Below are 22087 nucleotides of genomic sequence, written 5' to 3'. Positions count from 1 at the left end.
CTCATGATCCACACAGGAGTTAGTACAGATTCATAACCATTGTTTCTGATGACTGCATCCATGCATCTTGGCTGCTCTCCACCAGCTTCTAACATTGTTCTGCTGTCACAGCAGCACATTCCTGTTGCACTAATTCTAATTTGCTTTGTTTTGGGGCTTGTGGTTCTCCATTTTGCATTTGATGATTTTCTTCATGATGATTTCTTCAGCTTTATTGTCATTCAGCAATGTGCACAGCTAAACAACATGATGTTTCTCACATCCATTCACAGTGCAGAAATAAAGGTAATATTATAAAAGGTTAAGAATAAGTATAAAGTAAGGTAAAAAGACTAAATTACATAAAAAATAAAAACAAAACAAAAACACAATCATACTCGCTACTGGGGTGATAATGAGTGAGATTAATGTGATGCAGTTTTGGGTATGGAGTTTTCAACTGGATTTAGATCTGGTGATTGAGCAGGACAAGGCATGGTTCCAATGTTCTGGTTCTCCATCCAGGCTTTAACTGACCTTGTCTTGTTGGAAAATCCAGTCATTAAAGGCAGGAAAGAGTTTTCCAGCTGATGGAAGAAGACTGTTTTCTAGAGTAGTCCTGTACATGACCTGGTTCATTTGCCCTGTTCCACCCAGACTGAAACTACCCCAGATGGTCACTGATCCACCCCCATGTTTTACTGTAGGGGCAGACAGTCTGGTTTGTAGCTTCTCCAGGCTTCCTCCTAACCAGTAAATTGGCTGGAGTGGACATCAACAGAAAATTGGATTCATCCCTGAAGAGAACCTTAGTCCAATCATCAACAGTCCAATCCTTGTGATCCCAGCAAACAGTAACCAGGCTTTCCTCTACCTTTCCTTGATGAAGGGCTTCTTCCTGCCCTGTGGGACTTCAGATCAGCTTCAAAGTCGCTTTCCAACTGTCCTTGCTGAACAAGTCACATTTCTCCACAGTGCCCATTCATTTTTAAAGTCCCTGGAGGTCTGAGGACGATTCCTGACACAGGAACAGATGAGTGACGTCATCTGGTGGGTAGAAAAACGTTTCCTGACCAGCTAGCAGTTTGGTAGAACCATGTTGGGCTTGTTTTTTCTTGATGTAATGAACGGCTGTCTTGGAGATCTTCAGTTTTTTGGCTACCTGTCTCTCACTCATGCCAATTTACAGCTTCACATAATTCTTTAGTTTTAGGCATTATGTGAGAGCTGACAACTTCTGAGTTGTGCTACGGCTTGAATGTCAGCAGGAAACCACTCTAGGCCTTTACATGTGCTGCTGATGACATGAAATGTCCTCTTATATACCCTGGAATACAATGAAGCTTAAAGATGTCAAACAGGACATAAAGTATTATGGAATCAGCTGCATCTGTTGTCGTGTTCATTGTATTCTTCAGGTAATATACCTTTAGTGGTACCAGATATTAAAATGAACAAGAAATTGAAAAAAACAAGGGTGGTCTAATAAGTTTTTCCATGTCTGTACATAGAAGTAACAATTTTACAAGAGTCTCATAGAAAATGTAAACTACATTGTCTGATTCAGCTAAAAAAAAAAGTCATTTTTTTCCCACGATTTAAAAAAAATAATTATTATTACATTATTATTACAAATTATTTAGTTATTAATCACATGGAGCTCCTCACTGATCACAGTAAACAGGGATTTTGCACAGAGGATATTTTGACAGAAAAGCACAATTACGTTTAATTTACTCTCTTCAGTTTCAGGATCCTTGTGTTTTAGATGCTGGTTCGCTGTCATATTTTACTTAAGGGCTTACTGGGACACTTAACTAGCACAGAGCTGAAATTAGGAACACTTGCATTTCTTAATTTAAAAACCAAAATGTGTGCTGTGAGCAGATCCTACTGTGTAGCTGAGCTGAGCATCTATTCTCATTTCTGAAAATTGCTCAAATAAAAACTGCAAACTTCTACATTTGCTCAGGTCCTCAGTAACATGCACTACACCTGCATTTATGGCCATTGTTGCACTGCATGATCATGTTTGAAGTCACTACAGGTTGCTATGCAGAATTAAATGTTAATTCATTCAAAACCCTCCAGTGTCTCTCATCATGCAGAGGTCAGGGTCAAGCTCAGATACATTACAGCTACCTTGGACTCATTTCAGCAGCGGAGGATGTTGCTGCTCATGTTCTTTCTCCATGTCACTGACAGTCTGCTTACTTAACGCATCGTTTTCCACTCATTAAACATACTTGAGCTGCTGAGAATCCAAACTGGCTGATGGGTGCCTAGCAACCTAAACAAGTAAGTAATTTACTATGAACTGTGCGTCTGTGCAGGCGAGGCCGAGAGGAATCGTGTGTGATTTACTTGTGGAATACGGCAGCTTAATAAATAAAAACCTGAGAGTTTAATTCTTTGTTCCACCTGATTTATTATGAAAATGTACATGGCAATTAACGGTAGGACTTCTGGTAGCGGGCGCGAGCTCCAGGTCCACCGAACTTCTTGGACTCGCAGCGACGTGGATCAGCGACCAGCAGGGTCCTGTCGTACTGGATCAGGATGTCTTTGATCTCCTTCTTGGAGGCCTCGTCCACATCTGCAGGAAGATGAGAACGTTTTGGGTTATTCCGCTCTCATGCTATGTGTCCTTTGCAATTTAACAGCTTTATTGTGCCTCTCTATTCTATATATACCTACGTTTAGACAAAGCCACGAGCCCTCAACTGTTTCAGACTTTCTCATAAGAGCTTGGTTTCTTTCTCGTCACATTCTTTACTAAAAATCTACTATGAACTTCTCAAAATTGCACAGTGAACTATCTTCTCCTAACTTCCTAATTGTTTCAGAATGACAAGTGTACCCAAGCAGGCAGTTTCTGTACAGACTACAAGCTATTCAGTATTATGGGGCTGTTAGAACACTGAAATGTGTTAAAACACCATGTCAATGTGTGCACTTTAAAAATTAGACACAATTCACTCAAAATTAACTATCTCCATATTTGAACATTTTTCCTGATTCTGAATTAGCCTAAAGGGATCAACTACGTTGAAAATAAGCACATTTGGTCTGTATACAGTAAAGCCCATGAGTCTGTTCTACTTTATTTAACAGAAATTTAAGCATTTTCCAGAGATTTCACAGGTCTATTATTAAGTAATCAAAACCCTGATTTACCCTGTAAAACCAACGGTTGCAGAACATCAGCTATATCTTTTTTATTATTTATTCATATATTTATATATATTCTTGCTTTTTTTCTGTATTTGGGTGTGTATATATGTGTGTGAAGTTTTTTTTTGCAAACTTTTTGCCTTTTTTTTCTATATTTGGGGGTATATATACTTATATATATATTTTTTTGCGTTTTTTCCTATATTTAGAGGTATAGATACATATAATTTTTGCTATTATTTTGCAATTGTTTTACATATTTGGGTTATATATACACACATATATACATTTTTTGCCATGTTTTTTTTCCCTCTACATTTGGGTCTCACATGTAAACAAAACTGGTATTTTTTCTAAATGTAAAATTTAATACTTACTTTCCTTTGAGACCCCTGACATTAGACGTCCTCTTCCTGAATGCAGAGTAATCCGTGTACAAAACATTTTGTTGACCTGCTCTGACACAATATCACCTTTCCTTGCACAGCAAATTCTACAGTCGAGCTCAGCACACAGCTGCAGTCCTTAATGCAGCGTTCAGCCAAGACTGTCAGTTCAGCATATGCAGGTGGACTTTCAGCCAACAAGATTTCTCAGGAACAAAAATGTATGTCCAGTTCTGTCCACTATTGACATTTACTGCTATGAAATCCAACAAGGATATCTAAAATACTTTCCACTTATCCTAAGCTACTGTAACCGAATCCCTTCAACAGCATATATTTGAATACTTACACTTCTGGTAGTATGCAACCAGGGCTTTGGAGATAGCCTGACGGATAGCTGAAAGACAAAAATAATTAGATGGTTACACCAGAGCACCTTGTTAAAGCAATGCAATCATCCAACATCACCAATATCCAAATCCCAGAAAGAAAAGGTTTGTGCTCACCGTAGATCTGTGCGACGTGTCCACCACCCTTCACTCTGACTCTGATGTCAACTCCAGCAAAGCGCTCCTTGCCCAGCAACAGCACTGGCTCCAAAAGCTAAAAAAGAGAATGGGAGAGGGAAATGAGGTCAATTGTACTTGTGGTTAATAAAACACTAATACTGAACAGACTGTTGGCAAGTTTTAACTTTCACAATCCCAAGCAACTTCTGGGCTTTTTTTTGCTTCTGCTATGTGTTCAGTCACTGTGGGCTCATTTTTCACAGCAATATGAAGTCCTGCACCTCTATGAAAACAGAGCAACCATGTGAAGTTGAAAGAAAATTTCTTTTGAGTGGTACAGCAACAGCTATAATGCCATAAATAATGTTCACATTTGTTCATGTTCCCACTGGTGTTAGCAAAATTGGTAAAATAGGATGGCTCTACATTGTGTGTGTGTGTGTGTGTGTGTGTGTGTGTGTGTGTGTGTGTGTGTGTGTGTGTGTGTGTATATATAAATATATATATATATCCTATCTTCTCTGTGCAAACACTGCCTGCAATTCAGCCTGAAGGACGCTTTTAAAAATCCTTCTGACAGAATTTGGCAGTTTATTTTTGGCGAATGTTACAATGAGATATGTAGAATAAAGCAAATTAGACAAACCACCCACACGTTCAATTTCTATTACATTGTTTTTTAGACACACATCTTTAACTCAAGGATGTACTGAAAGTTGAAATCTTACGATTCTCGCCATTACTCAAGTTTTTTGCCTGCTGTGCTACAATTGTAGCAGTTTGTAAAAATAAAATAACTTGCCTTTTGAACCCACTGGTATGTTTTGGGTTTCAGAGGTTTGAATTTGTTTATTACCATAACAGTTATGAAAAAAAAAATTAGACAGGGATTTGCTGTGCAAAATCAATTAAAAACCCCCACCAATAAACCTTTCAAGCACCATGGGAACTGTCTCCAGCTAGCCTTGTGCCCAAAATATAACTAAGAAAATGAAAAAGAAAAAAAAACTACTTTTATTCACATAATGGAGTCTAAACATTAACTTCCAGGTGCGGAAATACCGAATTTTTTGGCAAGATATTGGCGTAAAAATTATTATCAGTCAGTATCATTACCATTTTTTTTGCCTATTGTGAAGACCGATAAAATATTGCCTGGATTTTGCCAGCATTTACCTTTACCAGTTTATAATTTTTTATGATTGTATTAGCCCAAATAATGGGCCAAGGACACAGGCTGCTTATATTTGTGCACTTTAAAATATTTCCTTTTTTTTGCACTTCACCTCAAGCCTGAAGCATTGTTTGCATCTCAAAGAAATGTGCAGTTTTCAAAACTGTACAGTGTAGTTGCCACATTGTAATAGACTCATAGAGGGAGGGAGGGAGAGTGTGAATTGTTGTATGAGACCAAAAAAAAGTCTTTTTTTCCATAACTTAAGTTGAAGTAGTTTCTTATTTTGCTCAGACAATGTTCACATTTGGAAAACCTTGTTCCATTTGAGAATGCATCCAATGGGGCATCACAATAAAATCAGGTACAATGTGTTAATTAATGTTCCCTAAAATTAGTTAAATAGCCCACATATGTCTGTACCCAATGATATTGGAGTCGTAAATTGAGAGTTGGACAATATCGGATATCTCTACTTTCCACTTCACTTTATGGCACTGCCTGAATCAAAATTCACTGCCTCAGTTACAGATGTTAAAGGCATCCGCTAATCTCTCTCCTTCCATATTCATCCTCCTTCCTCACCTTGTACTGGAGAGTGGCGGGCTCCACCATCTCCAGGGGTCTGCCGTTCACCTTGATCAGGCCATTTCCCCTCTTGCAGTGGGCGACTGCTGTGGCGGTTTTCTATAACAGAGCATCAGACACCATCAATGAACTAGTAAGAGATGACATTCATACAGCTAATTAGCAATTTATGATGGCTTTAACATGCTATACTTGCTTTTGTGTTAACTTGCCAATGTTTACAATTTTGCATCAAAAGAAAATCCGTCATATGAGAATACATACTTAGCAGTAAATCAGATTCTCATTCATTCCCAGCTATCTTTAACCAATGAAACCTATGGCATCTCATTAATTCAGAATAGCGATGCTGAAAACTCGTCATTATTTGCTCAGTGACACATATTTAAGTTACCCATCTTAATTATTAAGTTGGAAATGTGGACAGTTAACTCTTTCACATGACATATGTGCTAACAATGTGGTTGCCATCCTGTAAACGCCTGTTAGCTACCGGGCTAGCTAGGTAAGCTAACACACAGTAACGCTGACCAGTGGCTAACACAGCAACAGCCTCAAATGAACACAGCAAACCGGTGTGACTGAAATTCAGCTTCATGTAACATTTCAGTACCTCTGGGCGTTATGACTGCGTACCTAACTGTTTAATTACTGGGATATTTCGTTATAAAATGACGGCCCGTCGCTTCACGTTAGCCGCTTTAGCCCCTGTCCGCTAGCAAGACAAGTTAGCTGCGTTACCACACGTGGAATAAATTATACGTATTTACTTACTTTACGTCCAAACACCTGGACAGACTGCAAAGGACCTTTAGCTGGCATGTTTCTGAAACACACAAAAGACAAAACTCGCGTTACAAAGCCGTTATTAAGCTTATTTTTCCAGTATTTTGGCGGATAAGAATGAACACCATACCGTCTTCAGCCTGGGTGCCGTACGAAGAGACCGACGGGGTTTCTCAGTCCGAGCATCAGGGGCTCCGCTACGACGATTCAAGCTGCTTTGGAGCAGAGTTTGCGACAGTTGCTCTTGCTCTACCTCCATTTTATATTCTGAGGGAAGTGAAGTGTTTTCATAAATCAGAATCAGCTTTAATGGCCAAATACGTACACAACATACAAGGAATATGGCTTCTGCTGTTGGTGTCACCCTAGGAATATGGACAGATAGTAATAATAATAATAATAATAATGATAAAGAAACTATAGAAACAAAAACCGGGGGAAAAAATGTAATAATAAAAATAAATATAGCAGGATATAGAGCAAAAAGTTGGTATCTCTTTTAGATTTTCTGCCATTTTTAACAAATTTTGACAAATTTGCACTGGTATCTTACCAAGTTGTGTTTTTTTCTTTTTTTTTCCTTTTCGTGATTCTTTTTTATTCTTATATTACTATTATTTATCCCTATTTCTTTATTACATCATTGTTGCACTACCTGCTCTGCGTGCCTTTTTAATTGCCCCCCCGGCGACAAATAAAGTTTTCTGAATCTGAATCTTCATGAATCTGAAATGCTTTTTTGAAAGATTAATCAGTATATAAGTATGTTTTCAGTCTATGTTTTCATCAGGGGCTAAGGAGTGCAATCAAGATGCAGATGGGTCAATATATAATTGAGGGATTTTTAAAGTCCATGGGATATGTCTTGCATACAGTTTTATTAAAAGTAAAGAAAATTATTTTTTTATGTACATTCTGATCATGTTTTTAGAAATTCCATAATTATTTATTATGGAAACAATCACTTAATAAAAAATGACTGGATATCACTAAAACATTAACTAAATAACCATTTGAATTGAATAACAACCACCTTCTAATTAGCGAAACAGTAATAAAAATTTGTTTATTCAAAAATGGTTTTGATTTTGTTCTTTTTATTGAGTTGAGATAATCATGACAGACATTTTTTTTTGGCAATATATCAAATTTTATGTGGAAAATAATACATTGTATCACTTTCAACTAAGTTCCCCATTACAAAAACACCTCTCAAGGAAGTGTGTTAATTCCAGATCACATGACCTGCTCCATGTTTTGTGTATTGATTTTGTCGTTGTGTGTCTCGTTTTTGTCATTTTGTGTCTTGTTTTCGTGATGATCATGTCTTTTCAAATTCCATAATTATTTATTATGGAAACAATCATTTATTAATAAAAAAATGACTGGACATCACTAAAACGTCAACTAAATAACCGTCCGAATTTAATAACAACTGCCTTCTAATTAGCTAAACAATAATATAATGAGCGTATTCAAAAATTGATTGTTTGCTCAGACTGTTGTCATTATTGAAAAATGTTAGTGTCCCCCTGGTGGTGCTTCTTTGTAATTGCGCATTTCAAAAACAGGACCAGTGTTCATGTCTGCAAAGTACTGCACCACAGAGTTCACTGTCTCAGCCTTGCAGTGGAACAGTCAGTAAGTATGGATGCTATTTGTTTATTTACATTGTTTGAAGACACTATGAGTGTCAAGGTGGTGTTTTTTTGGCATTTATTTTATGTTAAGACGCGGTTAGCGTTGGCGTCGTGCTAGCCACGCTAATGCTAACCGCGAGGCTAACCGCTAGCACGTCATTAGCTTAGCTGCTAAGGCTAGTTATTTTTGTAGTGGAGCCTCATTTGTGACATGTACCCTTTTTTGTGTGTTGCAGTTTTACAAAGTGTTTTAAGGACAAAGATTCAGTAAAACGACTCAACCTTAGTCAAGCCTGCTGGGTCTCTCCTTTCTTTGTTCGCTATCTGTCTGGAAATACAGTTTGTTTAGTATTCTGCCAAGACAGAATAGTATTCTTTTTATTAAGTTCCTCTCAGGGAAGTGTGTTGATTCCACATCACATGACCTGCTCCACATGATGTCATTTCCTCATGAATAAAAGCCTGGCAAGACTCCAAGGCTTTCTGAGTTATTTAATATAAAGTAGTGTGTGAGTCAAGTGTGGATTTATGGCATGTCAACAGGTTTACTACAATATCTTTAGAAATAACTTTTAATTTTACTCAGTTGTATATATAATATTTAGAAGAATCTTTCTGTAAAAATGTCATGTGGTGTTTGATTATAGGCGGCCATGTTGATTTTCTGCCTCAAAAAAGCAAAAATGTCAACTATGATACCTCTCAACTATGTTACAAAAAGTCCTGCAATTATATATTGACCCAGATAGTGAGCCATGTGCTTCCAAAATTAGGATTAAAAGAAAAAAAGAAAAGAAAAAAGGGTCCCTTGTAAGGCACCAGGGTTAAAATAATAATTCTCTGAGATGATGGAAACCTAAGGTTCAGCTCTGCCCCCTACTGGCTGAAAATGCACATCTGAATATCATCATTGACCAATGGATTTGTTTCATCAAATGGTCAGAAATGAAAGTAAAATGCAAAGATTTCTGTCAAATATGGTAACTTAGTCTTTTTGTTTTAATGTATGCAGACTGATCATGCTCACTTTTGTGTGTCTTCGGGATGAACCTCACTGCTGTGGGCCATATATGGCTTTAGAACTCACGAGATAGCAGTGATCCTTCACAAAGTAAATGAACATGTCCTAAACTCAAGTGATCATTCTTTACTTCAAGGTATATTTTTTCTTTTCTGTAGGAACGACACCTTTTATCTTCTCACTCTTAAAACGCCCCCAACCCTTAGACCACAAATGTCTCAAGCAAATGTAATCTTCACTAAGGCTGTAACTAACTTCCTTGTTGATAAATCTGTCACATATTTTCTCAGTTAGTTACTTGGTTCTATAAGCTGTCAGAAAATAGTAAAAAGGGTTGATCCTTGTTTCCCAAAGCCCAAGATGACATCCTCAAATGTCGCGCTTTGTTCACAAGCCAATGATATTCTGGTTACTGTCATGGAGAAGGAAATAAATGAGAAAATATTCAAATTTAAGTGGCTGGAATTAGAGAATTTGGCCTTTTTCTCTTTAAAAAGTGCTTAAACCAATGGCTAAATTATCAAAATAACTCAATGAATCTAACAGTTGGCAACTAATCCATTCATCATTGCATTTCTAGTAATTAGTAGTGATTGACTGTTGAGCAAAATGTAAACTTAAGCTACAGCTGATTTTTTTTGTATGTTACACTTGTGTTTTCTTTCTGTAACAAGTCAAAATCAGCCCCTCATCTCAAAGTTTTTAAATCAAACCCTGCTGTTCAACGTAATCCATCATAATTTTGCACATCAGTGTTTTCAAGAGTGTTTTGCTCTTGCAGTTGTAACTTCATTCAACACCCTTTTATTATGACAGCAATAAAAGTGACACTGACAAAACACAAAACCTCAATGCATAACATCGCCCAGAATAGAAAAGTGGCACATTAAAGGGATTATCTTGTACTATGATGCCACCAACTGAAAACGAGGCTAATATTTTCTTTTAAATGTGGTAAAATGGTTAAAACCTAGAAAGACGTGATTATACGGAATATATTTTCTCTGTGTGTTTTTCAGAAAGATTGAGTGTACGTTCAGAGGAGGAAAGTGGCTGTCTAAACAACAAAAACCAGAAGAAGAAGCAGCAGCACTGTTCTGCTGCCAGTTAAAGGGGAAATGTCAGAGCACAGTATCAGAAAAACCAGTAATGTTAGTTTCTTCTGATAGATGTTTCTAAAAATAGGGATGAGCTGCGCCCAGCTTATAAACGGTGCTGATAATGGTTTGTTAATGCACTTTGAGTTGAAGCAGGTCTCCTCCTCACACAACAGCACCATCTGGTGTTGCCGAAACACAATTTGAAGCGTTAACGTCACCGCCACTTCAGCCGGGGGGCAAGATGAGTGAAGGACATTAATGTTCCCAGCATCAAAGCCATCACAGGTTACATCAAACTGCACAAAGCAAATGCAGTTTGGTTTGGTTAAATCTAATTTTTAAGCTCGCCACAGAGATCATGTGGTTCCGCTTTGCTCGCGGCTGTGTAGCTGAGGGTCAGGGTATGGGAATGCAGCACGACATGGGAAAAAGGATGCTAAATATCAAGCTGTAGCCGTCCTACTCAAGAGACAGCCTTTGATCTAAACCACAATCTTGGACAATGTTGACATGAGCAAACAAGACTGTGGGCGGAAACGGTCCCCCTCTCCACTTTCTCATGATGTGATAAAAACAAATGGCTCCTTGTGAGGGGGTTTAGACTCAATCAGAGCAATGTAAGGGTGAAAAATTAGCACCGGGAGCCTCGATAAAGATGCTCAGGCCCACACATCCTGCAGTGTGGAGGAGAAAGAAAGGTGTCAGCATCACGCCGCAGTCTTACCCTTAAAGGAGGGAAGCAGTAGGGCCATTCCTGGGTCAGAGAACGACTGAAGATAGATAGCATCTTGGGAATCTGTATACAGTGGTGTGAGTCATGTGCACAGTGTGGAGTGCCTACCTATGCCTGACATTTACTGCAGGGAGAGTGGTGTTTATAGTGTCGGCCACGGGTGAGCAGGCACCTGGCTTCTTTTATTGTCAGAGGGAACGCGTACTCCCCTTGGGGCTGCCTGCTGATGAGCTGTTCGAGATGGATAATGAATTTCACTGCTTTCAGTCTCGACTTGGCACAAACCACTGCGCTGTGCACGGAGCTCTGTTTGCTTTAGAGGAGTTTTAGATGTTAGTTTCCGTAAGCATTAATGCATGTTTTCTCTTGATTTTTCCTGCTTTCTGTGAACATTGTGGAAATAAACCTGTATTTTTGAAGCAGGATTAATTAGTTTCTGGCCGTTCAGGAGCAACAGAACAAGAAGACAACAGAACATTGACTTTTGACCACTTTTTAATATTTTCATTCCGTTTAAAAGAACAACATCAGTATTCATTTGGAGTCACCTAATGAGGTGACTTCTTGTTTCTAAGATTTGGTCTCAAATTCCTTGCAATATTTAACATGAAGATGTTGCACTATGTTCAGTAACTCATCTTTGGGTCAATGTATAACTGTGGGACTTTTTGTATCATAGTTGACATTTATGCTGTTTTCAGGCCTAAAATCAACATGGACACCTATAAACAAACACCACATGACATTTTTACACAAAGATTCTTCTAAAATATTATATATATAATTGAGTAAAATTGAAAGTTATTTCTACAGATATTATAGTAAACCTGTTGACATGCCATAAATCCACACTTGACTCACACACTACTTTATATTAAATAACTCAGAAAGCCTTGGAGTCTGGCCAGTCTTTTCTTCAGGAGGAAATGACATCATGTGGAGCAGGTCATGTGATTTGGAATTAACACACTTCCTTGAGAGGTGTTTTTGTAATGGGGAACTTACTCCAAAAAATCAGGTGAAAGGGATTTCTTGGACACAGATACAATCTGTTATTTTCCATATAAAATTTGATAAATTGCCAAAAAAGAAATATCTGTCATGATTATCTCAACTTCATAAAAAGAACATAATCAAAACAATTTTTCAAAGTTCATTTTATTATTGTTTGTTTATTATTGTTATTGTTTAGCTAATGGCAGCCACCTTAAATATGCAGAATTTTGAGCCCCAATACAAATTAATGAAGTGAGCTGTATAGAAATTGACTTCCAGTATAGTTGTCAAGAACTCAGTTATAGGGTCAGTCCATTTAAATAGGTTTTCAGATCTTCAAAAGTAACGTCTTACCTAGAAAGCCATTTTAAAGGTTCAGTATCTCCAGGAATATAACTCCCACAGTCATCCAATCAGTCACAGAGGTCGAATTTTCAATTAATCACCCTTAAAAATGGAAGAAAATGCAACGTTTTAATGTAGGTGGTATTGGGGTCCCAGAACGTTCCTCAAAGTGTTTATACATGGATGTAGCCATATTTCCAACTAAAAATAAAGTCTTTGGTTGATATTTCACCAACTTTTTAAGGCTTCTAACATCAGTAGAATTTAATGTGTAAGTTTTGTAAGCCAAGGTTCCAGTTTGTTTGGGATATTTTGATATGCCAAAATAATGATGTAGACTCATTTGCAGGACCAGAGCATGTACTACTGGCACCCAACAGATATCATTAGATATGGTGGTCCTTCAAAAAAGTCAATGTCACCATTATTGGAAAATCAAAATAGCCAAAAATTGGAACCTTGGCTGACAATACTTGCCACATATTAAATTCTACTGGTGTTAGAGGCTTCGGAAGTTGGTAAAATGCTGACCAAGGACTGTATTTTTAGTAGGAAATACAGATACATCTGCATATACACTACTGTTCAAAAGTTTGGGGTCACGACTGACTTTTAATGGAATATCTCCATAGGATTACAGAGGAACGTTTCCAGCAACTGTCACTCCTGTGTTCTAATGCTACATTGTGTTAGCTAATGGTGTTGAAAGGCTAATTGATGATTATAAAACCCTTGTGTAATTATGTTAGCACATGAATAAAAGTGGGAGTTTCCACTGAAAACATGAAATTGCCTGGGTGACGTCAAAGTTTTGAACAGTAGCGTATATATACACCTACATCAACTTTCTGGGGCCCCCATACAACTATTGTTTTCTTCTTCTGCAGTCCATTTTCAAGTGCCAATAACTAAAAATTTGGCCTCTCCTGATGCCATCCAATCATTTGAATCTATTGGTTTACAGTTTTGGCTCATCAAATTTCATGGCTGAGTTGTACATCCGAAGGTGCTGATCCAGAAAAATGCCTTCCGAGGATGTTTTCCGGTGCTGAAACTGCCAAAATTTCCAGGTGTGAGAGCACATGAAATTCTCAAAATTTAGCCAAAATATTGTTTTTATAATTACTTAACTTTGGATCCCAAAATATAAAGACGCAAACTCACACTGACCATACAGAGACAGCATTTGCTTTATTTTTCAGTCCCAGAGTTTGCTGCTTTGACTCAAATGATGCTTGACACTGCAGAGTCAGGAAATAAAGATCTGTCGGTTGCTGTGACCAAACTCTTTTACAACCCCTTACAAGATGTCATTTGATTCATTGTAAATATCAAACCTTGTATATCGCAGCTTTAAGCTAGTCCCTAAATTCACAGGGCTGCTTTCTCTTTGATGTGGAATAAAGAGGAAAGATCTGGGAGAAATGAATGAAGACATACAGTAGGTGTTTGGACCTTTTTCCTCCAGCCTATGTGGTGACTAATGGAACCTGAAGGACCTAATCCAGGAACATCACTTTCGTTTTTCCTTGTGTGTTCCTTTTCAGATACTGCCTGACAAGCCTGAGGAGTTTATTAGCCAAGAGATAAATGCGAGGGATGTAGGTATAGATTGGGAGTGCCAATATCTACACGAGTCAGACAGACAGAGGAAACACTGAATGAGGACCCCAGGCTGGATTATAAGCTTTTAGATAAAGCTGTGTTTGTATAATGGGTCACAAGGGCCTCTCCATCGCTGTCTGCATAGGAAACATGGACAGGCTGCTGAGTCGTCCCCGATTTCCTTCTGTGTTCCGCAGCCCGCTAAAACATACAGTCCTTTTGTGTTACTGATTGTCAAGTTCAACTTACAAAGTCCAGACCTCTCAACCATTTACGCTCTCGGATTACAGCTTGGGGCCGTCAGTTATTCAACTGAAAATCATATACACTCACTTATACTGTAAATATACGGTAGATAAAAATCGTAGCATTCTGGAAAAAGATCCAAGGCTGAAATCCCCACGCAGACGCCCAGCCTCGGCGCTTCAGAAGAGGTGCAGAGCTTGCAGAAGGAGGAGAGTCTGCAGTCATCCCAGTAAAAGAGCTGGCAATAAATAAAGACCGCACCATATATGTGCATTTCCTCTCCACGGCCGCATGGAAACACATCACCTGGAGGCGCGACCCCTCGACCTTGTCTTGTCACAGCACCCCGAGCATGAGACAACGCTCTCAGATTTACAGGGGAGGAGATGCTGTTCCTGGCCGGCCATAGTGTCTCATTTGACCATAATAGGCCTTGCACTGGTTGAAAAAGTGTTGCCGGTAATTGAAGTTTCCCTGAGCAGAAGAAGATCTGCTAAAGCCCGGTGGGCGGAGAGGCCTGGAGGGGCGCAGAAAGGTTTTGTGAGGTATACAGAAGTTTGGTTGCCGAGGTAACCCAGGGGAAAACTCTTTTGGGCTCATGAGGCAGAAAAGTGTCTTCCCTGAGAAACAGCTGTGAGGCCCATGAATCTGCAAGTCAAGAGAAATATGATTCAAGGCAACAGGTCTTACCTTTTATATCCTTGTGCGAAGACCCATAAATAGCTCGGGCTCGCTATCACCATTTTTGCTGTGAAATCTTCGAATGTAGCAGGACGTTCAATCTTGCGACGCGATCGAACCGTTTGCGCTCAAATAATCCAATTAAAACTGAGGATGCTGATCCACATTATACTGCAGAATTAATTGTTTGGTTTATGGTTTTTACAGGGAGTTTTGCTTATATCAGACTTTCTTGTGCAATACTTACACGACAACCCTTACAGTATTTCTGTCACAATACTAAGAAGCTACAATGCAAAGTTGGTGCACCAATGTGCCACCAAAAAGGGGGATTTCCTGAAACCAGTTTAAAGTCACCCCCGAATGCGAGAGGTACCAAAATGGGTTCCGCCGCCCCTTTTTTCGTCTGTCGTTGTGCCATGGCAGCGGTAAATATTGATGTCTGCCTGACTGGATGACAGCTCATAGCACTAAAATGTAGCCCGGTATTGAACCCTGGTTTGGACTTGAGCCCCTTCCATTAATTTGGCTATTTCAGCACGCATTTACCGCATAGCAATGGGCCTTGCAGCTGTCCCATGCTCTGTCAACTTCCATCTGGCCTTGGAGCTGGGGCCACAGGAGAATGCAGAAAGGAGCTGTCGTCTCTCCTCCCAGAATGCAGTGCTTTACCTAGATAGATAGCATTGAGGAATTTCTGTACCTATTTTTAATAATCTTTTCCTTTTATAAAGGATGGATCCACATGTTGTAATCTGACCAAGACGGGAAAGGAATAAGAAGGTGTGTAATGTCTGAAATATGCCTTTTTGAGTGTTTCATACACAGTTATTGGCTTTCCATACCTGAGAGTAGTGTAATATTAACTGGCTACTATGTAAAAATGCCTGTCCTAGAAAAGAGATTCCTCTTTTTGAGGGTACTTCCATGTCTCCCCCTTCAAAACAATGTACATATACATATATATATATATATATATATATATATATATATATATATATATATATATATATATACCATAGAGCCATAGAATAACTGAACTCTGTTGAACAATCTCACCAGCTGAATTCTATTCTATATCAAAGGAATCGCACAGAAAATACTATATAGTAGCAAATTTTATTTCTCTATATAGTATAAAACCAAAGTTCAGTCTGTATGGTAAAAATGACCCAGTGTCCAGCTGTGAGACTGAGGTCATATCACTGACTGGACTTAGCCCTTCATTGTGCAAGTGATCATTTTCACCCAGCCAATCAGCGAAGGTCACTCTACAGCACACCACTTCGTGGCATTTGACCAATCAGCAGAGGCCTGGAATGTATCAAACTTTCTCTTTTCTCTGAAGTTAGAAAAAGACGGTCGAAACATCAAAACTAACCACGGTTAGTTGACGAAGCTCACACATTTTACAGTTGAGTAGTTGTGCTAAGTAATGATATATACATTTCTTGGATTTTTTTTAACCACTATTGGGCAAAGAACCATATATGGTAACTTCATTGACCTTGAATTTTATCATAAAAATTAAAAAATTGAAAAATGTCACAAAAGTTAAAAAAAAAAAGTCTTATGTCCTCCAATAACACTCTAGGGTTGAAATTCTGAATTTCAAAGTATTTGAATGAGTGCCCTTAATGGGATGAAGATGGACAAACTTTTACCTATAAGGCTCTTAAAAGCAGTTTTGAATCATCCATAAAAACACAATCTGTCTTGTGATGGCAACTGCCTATCACACAAAGCAGTTACGCCCTTATTTAAGCATCACTTTGAACAATAATACAATTTTGAAAAGTGGGTTTTATAATAATTCACCTTCCATAGAGTTGTACTGAAAAAGGAAATTTGCATTTGAGACCAAAGCCATTTTTTGTACTAGTACGTAAACATGTTTATGTCTGCTTTAAGGTTGGTCATATTAATATGGGGGTTTATGGGGATGGACAGACTTCTGGAGACAGCCTCAAGTGGCCATTTGAGGAACTGCAGTTTGTTGCTCTTCACTTTTAGGCCCCTTATTAACAAATACATTTATACAGAATGTGCACTTATTTTCCTTTGCCTCTGACTAGTTTCTTAATAAGTGCACACTGAATATACTTTCCTGTCTGTATGCTTGTGATCCGTAACCATCTACAAAATATCTGCTTGATGTTACTTCCTGAAAACACTTTTTGTTTGTATCTACTGACTGCAGTAAATTGACTGGGGTAAAAACTTAAGCTCTATTTGAATTTCATCTTGTTTAACCTGTTAGGTACAGTTCACATTCAAATGCCACAGATATTTGTTGAAACCATGGCTTGTTTTGAAGTGGGAACGCAACCTGAACGACTTTAATTGGTTTAACTACAGTTTGCAAAATGTCAACTATAATCAGTGCATAAATTTCAGAGAATCATATGTGCATATTTGACATTTCACAAATGTTACTGTGAATTGTAAAACCTTGCTTTAAAAAGGAACACAGATATGAATTGGAGAGTAAATAATGCTGTATTAAATGACATTAAACGTAATCTTTATATTTAAGTTAATTTGTTCTGTATACAAACCCAATCATCTCACCTCACTGGCAGATTTTTCGGTTTGAAACTCAGTACAAAACTTACTGGTTTGGCTAGATGAGTGTTCTTTTAGTATTGTGAGTCTCTGTGAACCAGTATTCGAAATTTGGAAAAGGCAACTCTTCATATTCTGCGGCTTTTCTTGGACCCACAGGGTTGTAATATACCGTCAGTTTCGCTTCGGGAAAACAAAATAAGTCCATCGAGCTGACTCAAACGGCCTCATTATGTATTTCAGCGAGGCCTATTGTTTACGGAGGCAGGTTGAGGAGCTCCGAGCTGCACTTGAAGAGTTGAATTCATGGAGCTGATCTGGCAGCAGAGCAGGGCCAAACTTGCCAACACAACAGCCTTTCATTCGCCGTTTGTCTGCGCTGTCACACATGCACCGGTACTTCCCCTCCATCAATCTCTCTGGCTCGCCCACACAATCTGCTCCATCACCCTCCTGCTCCTCTTGTTCCATCTCTCTCCACCCGTCCTCTTCTTGTTTTCCTCACTCGTTCTGCGTGAGTGAGTGCGTGGGTGGCGTCCGGTCAGGGTTCATGAGCGAGGCGGTGGCTGTGGGGTGAGAGCCGGCCGGACCATGTGGGGTCTAGCTGACATCTGAAGAAGCTTGTCCTCTTACCAGCAGTTCTTTCATTAACTCTCCTGTTGTCCTCATTTATGGGCATCAAAAAATGTTGTTTCCTTGTCTGAAAAAAATCAAAAAAAATCAGCAAAAAAATTCCTCAAACTTATAAAAAACCAAATTGCAAAACCCTTAGGAGGAAAATTCCAATAATTCCTTAAAAGTTTCCCTTAAAAGTTTTATTTAAAAAACAAAACAAAACAAAAAAAAATTTGGCAAGAAAATTCTTAAAAATATATATTTTTTTAAATTTATAAAAATCTTCCAAAAAAAATCCTAAAAATATCTAAAGTGATTACATATATAGCAATAAAACTTCTAATATTTTCTTCAACAACATTCACAAAAAATCAGCCAAAATCCAGTGAAATTCGCTGGATTTTGGTTGATTTTTTGTGAATGTTCTTAAAGAAAACATTAGAAGTTTTACTGATATATATGGAATCACTTTAGATATTTTTAGGATTTTTTGGGAAGATTTTTATTAATTTTTTGAAAATATTTACAAGAATTTTCTTGCCAAATTTGAGGGATTTTTTAAAAATAAAACTGTTAAGGGAAACTTTTATGGAATTATTGGAATTTTCCTCCTGAAGGTTTTGCAAATTTTCTGAAATTTTGGGAATTTTTTTGCTGAATTTTTGGATTTTTTTCAGACAAGGAAACAATATTTTTTGGTGCCCGCAAATGTATACAACAGGAGGGTTAAGACATATTTTTTTTATCATTTCTTTTTTCCAACAAAACATGTTCAAAAATTTCCCAAAAATGTTGCAAATATTGACATCAGAAGTTTCACTGTGAAAATATATTTTTTTCCATATTTTCAAACTTTAAAACGGGTCAATTTGACCCACGGGACGACATGAAGGTTAAGACTGAGCTTGATGACATGAGCGAAAGCTTTCACGAATGCAACCACTTCTTGCAGCTTGCATCCTCTCATTTCTCCCTCTTCAGACATTAAAACATCCAAAAATGCTAAGTGTGACCTTGAAAACATGCTGACTACATGCTGCAACTCGTGGTTCAGCTCTCTCATACATGACATATGATGCATGCATTTTGTGTTTTCTTGTCTTCAGCGTCTTACTGTGTGTTTTTGAAGTATATTATACCCATATTACGTTTCCCAGTGTGCCTCTGAGTCTGTGCTCAGTCACTCTGTGTTCCTGGCTCCCAGGGGGAGAGGAGATGAGGCTGGGAAGCTCTGATGGGAAAGTGGGCCAGCGCTCTCAGCCCTCCACTGGAGAGCTCCTTAAAAGGTCTGGAGAGATGATGTCGTGGACTCTTTCCTTTTCCCCCCTCTTAATTTTTTTTCTCTTTTTCTTCCCTCCGACAGCAGCGGAGAAGCCCGGCAGCGGAGCCGAGCTTTGGCCAAACTCATCATGCACATGAGAGAAACACACGACACTGATGACTTCATTGAGCTGAAATAGGGCTTCCATCCATCAGTAGCCTGGAAAGGTTTGTTATGAAAGCTAGGATTTCCTAGATTGGGAGTTATTATGCTCTCCTGTACTCAGTCAGTCAGTCTGCTTTGACTTTCTGGGTGTTTTTAACCCTCGTGTCGTCCTGCGGGTCAAATTGACCCGTTTTGAAGTTTGAAAATGTGTGAAAAAAAATATATTTTCACAGTGAAACTTCTGATGTCCAAATTTCAATGTTTTTGGGAAATCTTTGAACATTTTTTGGTGGAAAAAAAGAAATGTTAAAAATGTTTATTAACCCTTTGATGCGTAGACCACATCAGGAGATACCCATTTTCCATTGGATTTGGGTCACTTTTGACCCAGGTTATGCATCAAAGGGTTAAGAACATTCACATAAAAATGTGAATGTTCTTAAAGAAAATATTAGAAGTTTTACTGATAGATATGGAATCACTTTAGATATTTTTTCTCATCTTTTGGAAGATTTTTACTCATTTTTTGGAAAATATTTACAAGAATTTCTTGCCAAATTTAGGGGATTTTTTAAAAATAAAACTTTTAAAGGAAACTTTCGAGGAATTATTGGAATTTTCTTCCTGAAGGTTTTGCAAATTTTCAGAAATTTGGGGAATTTTTTTGCTGAATTTTTAGATTTTTTTCAGACAAGGAAACTATACTTTTTGGTGCCCGTAAATGAGGACAACAGGAGGGTTAAATGATGTTATTGGTTTTTTTTTTTAAATTGTGGAACTGCTGCAAAGTTCCCTTTATTGCAAAGCAAAAGCAGAAATAAGGAGGAAATGCAGTGTCACGATAGCAATGAGACATGCAGAAGTAGCCTTGTGTAAGTCGCGCTTGGCTAAGAGTGAAACCATCTCATTTAGACACGTTTTGCATCCATCAGCTACCGATCAGGACGCATTAAATAGCGGATGTCTTCTCACACAGCTGCTGCCCTCCATGTTTCAGCAAGCCACACTCACTTTTTCCATCGTAGCCCTTGCAATAGAGGTCAAGATCCACTTCGCGTACACAGAGGCCCAAACAGATCCCTCTGCTCCCTTTGACCTCACACACCATCATTTCAGAGGCTTTGCGTTGGCTTTTCCCAGGTGAGCCGCAGCGCCTGGAGTGAGATGCGTCAGGCGTGTGCCAGCGAGCTCTTCAACCTTTTCCTCACGGGGCTCTAATCTACGAGCCATCTGCCGTTATCTGGGGAATGTTCCTCGCACACTTCATGGACATATATGTACCAGCCCTTTGACGTCTTCCCTATTTTTAGCGTCCGGTCAGCCACTGGTGGTGGTTACAATGATGTCACACAGGCCTTAGAAATAAATCGGATTGTTTTTCTTGGATTACTCTTCCTACCCACTTTTCATGTTTGTTTGTTTACTGTCAAACTGGATTTCTGTGTTGCTTCATTGTGGGACCTTTTTTGCCTAACTTACATCCTTAGCTGCGTTTTGCAGTTTTCTACTTGTTAATGGTAGTTCTAGCTTCTACATAAAAAACAATCTCGGCCTCCGAAGTCATGGTATTTAAAGGAACATTTTAACATTTTGGGAAATATTGTGGCTGAGGGGTAGATGAGATGACTGATATCACTGTCATGTCTGTGCGTTAAACGGGCCTAATGTACACTACCTTACAAAAGTTTAGGGTCACCCAGGCAATTTCATGTTTTCTATGAAAACTCACACTTTTATTCATGTGCTAACATAACTGCACAAGGGTTTTATAATCATCAATGAGCCTTTCAACACCATTAGCTAACACAATGTAGCATTAGAACACAGGAGTGATGGTTGCTGGAAATGTTCCTCTGTACCCCTATGGAGATATTTCATTAAAAATTTCTAGCTAGAATAGTCATTTACCACATTAACAATGTCTGGACTGGACTTCCGATTCATTTAATGTTATCTTCCTTGAAAAAAAACTGTTTCCTGTCAGTTTATACTAGAACACTCTGGAACATGGTGGGACTCATCAGGATCAATTGGAATGGTATAAAATCTGCATTTTCTCAAATATTTGTGACATTTTTTAGGCACATGAACTATTTTGGATGTGCCAGGTTTAGAAAAAATGCTTAAAAATGGGGGAAATTTTGAAATCTGTCACTGACATCTCTGTTTTACCAACTTCTCTTACTTTTTTTTGGCATATCCAGCCAGAAGAAGCCCATTTTTTGAATAAAAGATGAAAATTTGGCATAATTTTGGGTTTAAGACTGATTCATGTGCTAACATAATTGCACAAGGGTTTTCTAATCATCAGTGAGCCTTTCAGTGAGCCTCTGTGTTTTGTTTTCAATGATTTTCAACACTCTAGATTTCTGATCAATTATGTGCACCGCCATCTAATACAACAACACAATAGCGAAGTGGTGGAAAAAAAAAAAAGGACCATTATCAGGCTAAAAGGCTAACTAGCTGACTTTATGTCAGGCTAAAAACACAATGCTGTATTAGCTTGCTGTAGAAC

At 38.3% G+C, this 22087-nt stretch overlaps 1 protein-coding gene and 1 long non-coding RNA gene across 2 annotated transcripts; one reads left to right on the top strand and one right to left on the bottom strand.

The window, feature by feature from the left end:
• Positions 1 to 2382: 2382 nt before the first annotated feature.
• Positions 2383 to 6804, bottom strand: rps16 (ribosomal protein S16). Its single transcript, XM_055006255.1, has 6 exons — positions 6727 to 6804; positions 6585 to 6636; positions 5808 to 5909; positions 4046 to 4142; positions 3889 to 3936; positions 2383 to 2575 (listed from the first exon to the last, which is right to left on the bottom strand). Exons 2-6 carry the CDS (start codon positions 6630 to 6632, stop codon positions 2430 to 2432), a joined length of 441 nt encoding a protein of 146 aa, XP_054862230.1. The 5' UTR covers positions 6633 to 6636; positions 6727 to 6804; the 3' UTR covers positions 2383 to 2429.
• A 1356-nt stretch (positions 6805 to 8160) lies between these two features.
• On the top strand, positions 8161 to 21514 carry LOC129347923 (uncharacterized). Its single transcript, XR_008600271.1, has 3 exons — positions 8161 to 8237; positions 19507 to 19631; positions 20710 to 21514. It is a non-coding gene; the product is annotated as an uncharacterized LOC129347923 (long non-coding RNA).
• The last annotated feature ends 573 nt before the right edge of the window (positions 21515 to 22087 follow it).

This window comes from Amphiprion ocellaris, chromosome 21, assembly GCF_022539595.1.
Source record: "Amphiprion ocellaris isolate individual 3 ecotype Okinawa chromosome 21, ASM2253959v1, whole genome shotgun sequence".
NCBI lineage: Eukaryota > Metazoa > Chordata > Actinopteri > Pomacentridae > Amphiprion > Amphiprion ocellaris.
This window is presented reverse-complemented; position numbering and strand designations above follow the sequence as displayed.

What these genes read in the sequence shown, in the direction of transcription:
- rps16 (XM_055006255.1), bottom strand. Translation starts at nt 6,632, where the DNA reads ATGCCAGCTAAAGGTCCTTTGCAGTCTGTCCAGGTGTTTGGACGTAAA. An exon ending in CCGCCACTCTCCAGTACAAG is followed by an intron (nt 4,143 to 5,807) that starts GTGAGGAAGGAG and finishes TCTCTTTTTTAG; the next exon opens with CTTTTGGAGCCAGTGCTGTT. An exon ending in ACACGTCGCACAGATCTACG is followed by an intron (nt 3,937 to 4,045) that starts GTGAGCACAAAC and finishes TTTGTCTTTCAG; the next exon opens with CTATCCGTCAGGCTATCTCC.